Genomic DNA, 2,500 nt, shown 5'->3' on the forward strand with positions numbered 1-2,500 from the left:
TGCTGCCCTCAGGGCCAGGGGTGCAGGGACTATCAGCCCCAAGTGGATAAACAACTGATAGAGCTTATCTGGCACGGGACGGGAAAAAAATAGAAATAGCTAAACACACGCGGTCACACACACACACACACACACACACACACACACACACACACACACACACACACACACACACACACACACACACACACACACACACACACACACACACACACACACACATGCGCACTCACGCACGCGCGCGCACACACACACACACACACACACACACACACACCATTGCGTGGCAGTGCCAGAGCGGTGCTCCTGGACGATTAATCCTTGAAGTGCGTGACCTGCACGCTGATTAGGTTTGCAGGGACTTCATCAGAGTAATGCGATAATCTGCCGATGAAGGTGAGAGGTCTGCACGAGGTGAGAATACAACGTCGGGAAGTAAGGAGAAGCGAAGGAGGAAAACGGGAGAACAACAGCACCACCCTTAGGCAAACTGAGGTATCACACCATTGGCCTAACATTGGTAAAAGACGGGAAGGGGGGGAAAAAAAACCCCTCCAACAAAAACATATCAGAAAAAGACCCCAGCGAACTCCATCTTCTCTGGCGGAGGGAGGGATCATGTTGCCGGGGTCTGCTGGAGCTGGGGTGCCCAAACACAGAGAGGGCCCTGACAGCATGTGTTATTGCAGGACCCACGTATTCCCATCTGGGTTACAGAGGGGCACAGACCTAAACAACCGCGCTCTCTCTTTCTCTCTCTCTCTCTCTCTCTCTCTCTCTCTCTCTCTCTCTCTCTCTCTCTCTCTCTCTCTCTCTCTCTCTCTCTCTCTCTCTCTCTTTCTCTCTCCGTCATTCTTTTTCCTTCTCTACCATTTTCTCTCTCTTTCATACCCTACCTTTCTTGCTCTTTCCCATCTTTCTACCTCTTTCTTTATCATTCTTTTATGTCCTCTTTCATTCCTTTCCCAGCCATTCTCTCTCCCTCCCTTTCCTTCTGAAACGCTCATTCTCCTTTTTTCACTTAGCTTCCCTCCTTATCTCTTTCCTTTCCTTCTCTTCCTACCTCTTTCATTCTTCCTCTGCTTTTCTCTCTCATTGTTCCTCTCTCTGCCCACCACCTTAGACCATATCAAACCGATCCAAATGTCTTGGCCCTGGCCTGCCTGCCTGCCTGTCCGTCATGGACTGACCCAGCGTGGACTGGGTAGGTCGGTATGGTGTGGTGCCGTTGCGGTACCGTCGGTGGTATTTGTCTGGCTGTTCATGGGAAACAGGGGGCGGCGTTCGAAACGGAGTGGCGACGGCCTTCTCCCCATCCATCAGTGTCAGGGCGGGTACCGCGTGTCACCTTCAAGACTAATGGGCAGGAAGTACAGCCGGAGAAACAACAATATTTGCAGAATATATTTCTGACGAGACGCTCGAGCCCTCGCCTTGCCTCGCTCGACGCTGGCCGCCTCCTCTCGCTTTCTTACTCACTCACTCACTCGTTCTGGCTCTCGCTCTCCCCTTGCGCGCACAACGTTAGTTCATTCGTTTGGTTCGTTTCAACAAACTCTAGTGGCCCCCCCTTTAATCCTGATTTATGGCCTTGTTTAGATTGTTGCCACCCCACGACTGAGCTTTGGTTTGCTTTAACCTGGGCAAGTATTTCACCCTCATGTGAAGTATCCAATTAGCACACCATAAAATAAATGTTAACGTCCTTTGAAAATAATGCCTTGAATTTTCATGACCCCTCATAGAAAAAAACACTGTGATACATTAAAAAAGATAGAGAGATAGATAGAGAGATGATATCGGTTGAACAAGACAAAGAAATAGGCGGCCCTGATGATTGGCCCAAACCATACTGATCGGAAACCAAAGCCTGTTGGTCAAACACAGAGTTGGCCACATGGGCATGTGATCCTGACCAAGGGGAGAGGCCACTGGTGTACGATTATGGCCGAGTGGTCAGCTAGCGACAGGCTGTGCTGTGAGAAACAGCCCTAAGAGGTGGCTTGAGGTCTTAGAAACCTTTCATGGGCCATACTGCTGCAGCATAGTAAAGTTGGTAGCTTAGGTGGTCATAAACGCCATGAGAAGAAAAGCCATGAGTTATTATTTCAGCTCCTATAAATTAACCTCTGGTCTCCTTCCTGCAGGTTAACAAATCACCTCTAGGCTACCCCATCAAGTTTTAAAATGCATCACCAATGACTAAGGTTTATTACCTAGCCACTTTTATAGTATACCCAACAACTGATCCAAATGTCCCACTGCCTGCTTACCAATCTTTCTGATTCCCCATTCTACTCTGGAGATGCCTTTAGGGATGTGTGCACTCATGCTGTTCAGAGGAGGAGGGGGGTGCTTAACCTCAGCAGCCCGTTACCGTGGCGTCCAGGCCCGAGCGCTTGGTGACGTTGAGCTTGGTCAGCTCCTCGGCACAGGTGGGGTGGATGCCCACGGTGTTCAGCAGGTGAGTATAGGTGGCTCCACACCTGGACACACAGCG

General features: G+C 50.0%; 1 protein-coding gene across 1 annotated transcript in view; it reads right to left on the reverse strand.

The window, feature by feature from the left end:
* Nucleotides 1–2,139: 2,139 nt before the first annotated feature.
* txnrd2.2 (thioredoxin reductase 2, tandem duplicate 2) overlaps nucleotides 2,140–2,500 on the reverse strand; it is a 44,099-nt gene continuing 43,738 nt past the window's right edge. The window contains exon 17 of the mRNA XM_063194354.1: nucleotides 2,140–2,486. Within this exon, the coding sequence (XP_063050424.1) occupies nucleotides 2,363–2,486 (124 nt within the window). The 3' untranslated portion in view covers nucleotides 2,140–2,362. The remainder of the gene's footprint in view (nucleotides 2,487–2,500) is intronic.

This window comes from Engraulis encrasicolus, chromosome 3 (genome assembly GCF_034702125.1).
Source record: "Engraulis encrasicolus isolate BLACKSEA-1 chromosome 3, IST_EnEncr_1.0, whole genome shotgun sequence".
NCBI classification, from domain to species: domain Eukaryota; kingdom Metazoa; phylum Chordata; class Actinopteri; order Clupeiformes; family Engraulidae; genus Engraulis; species Engraulis encrasicolus.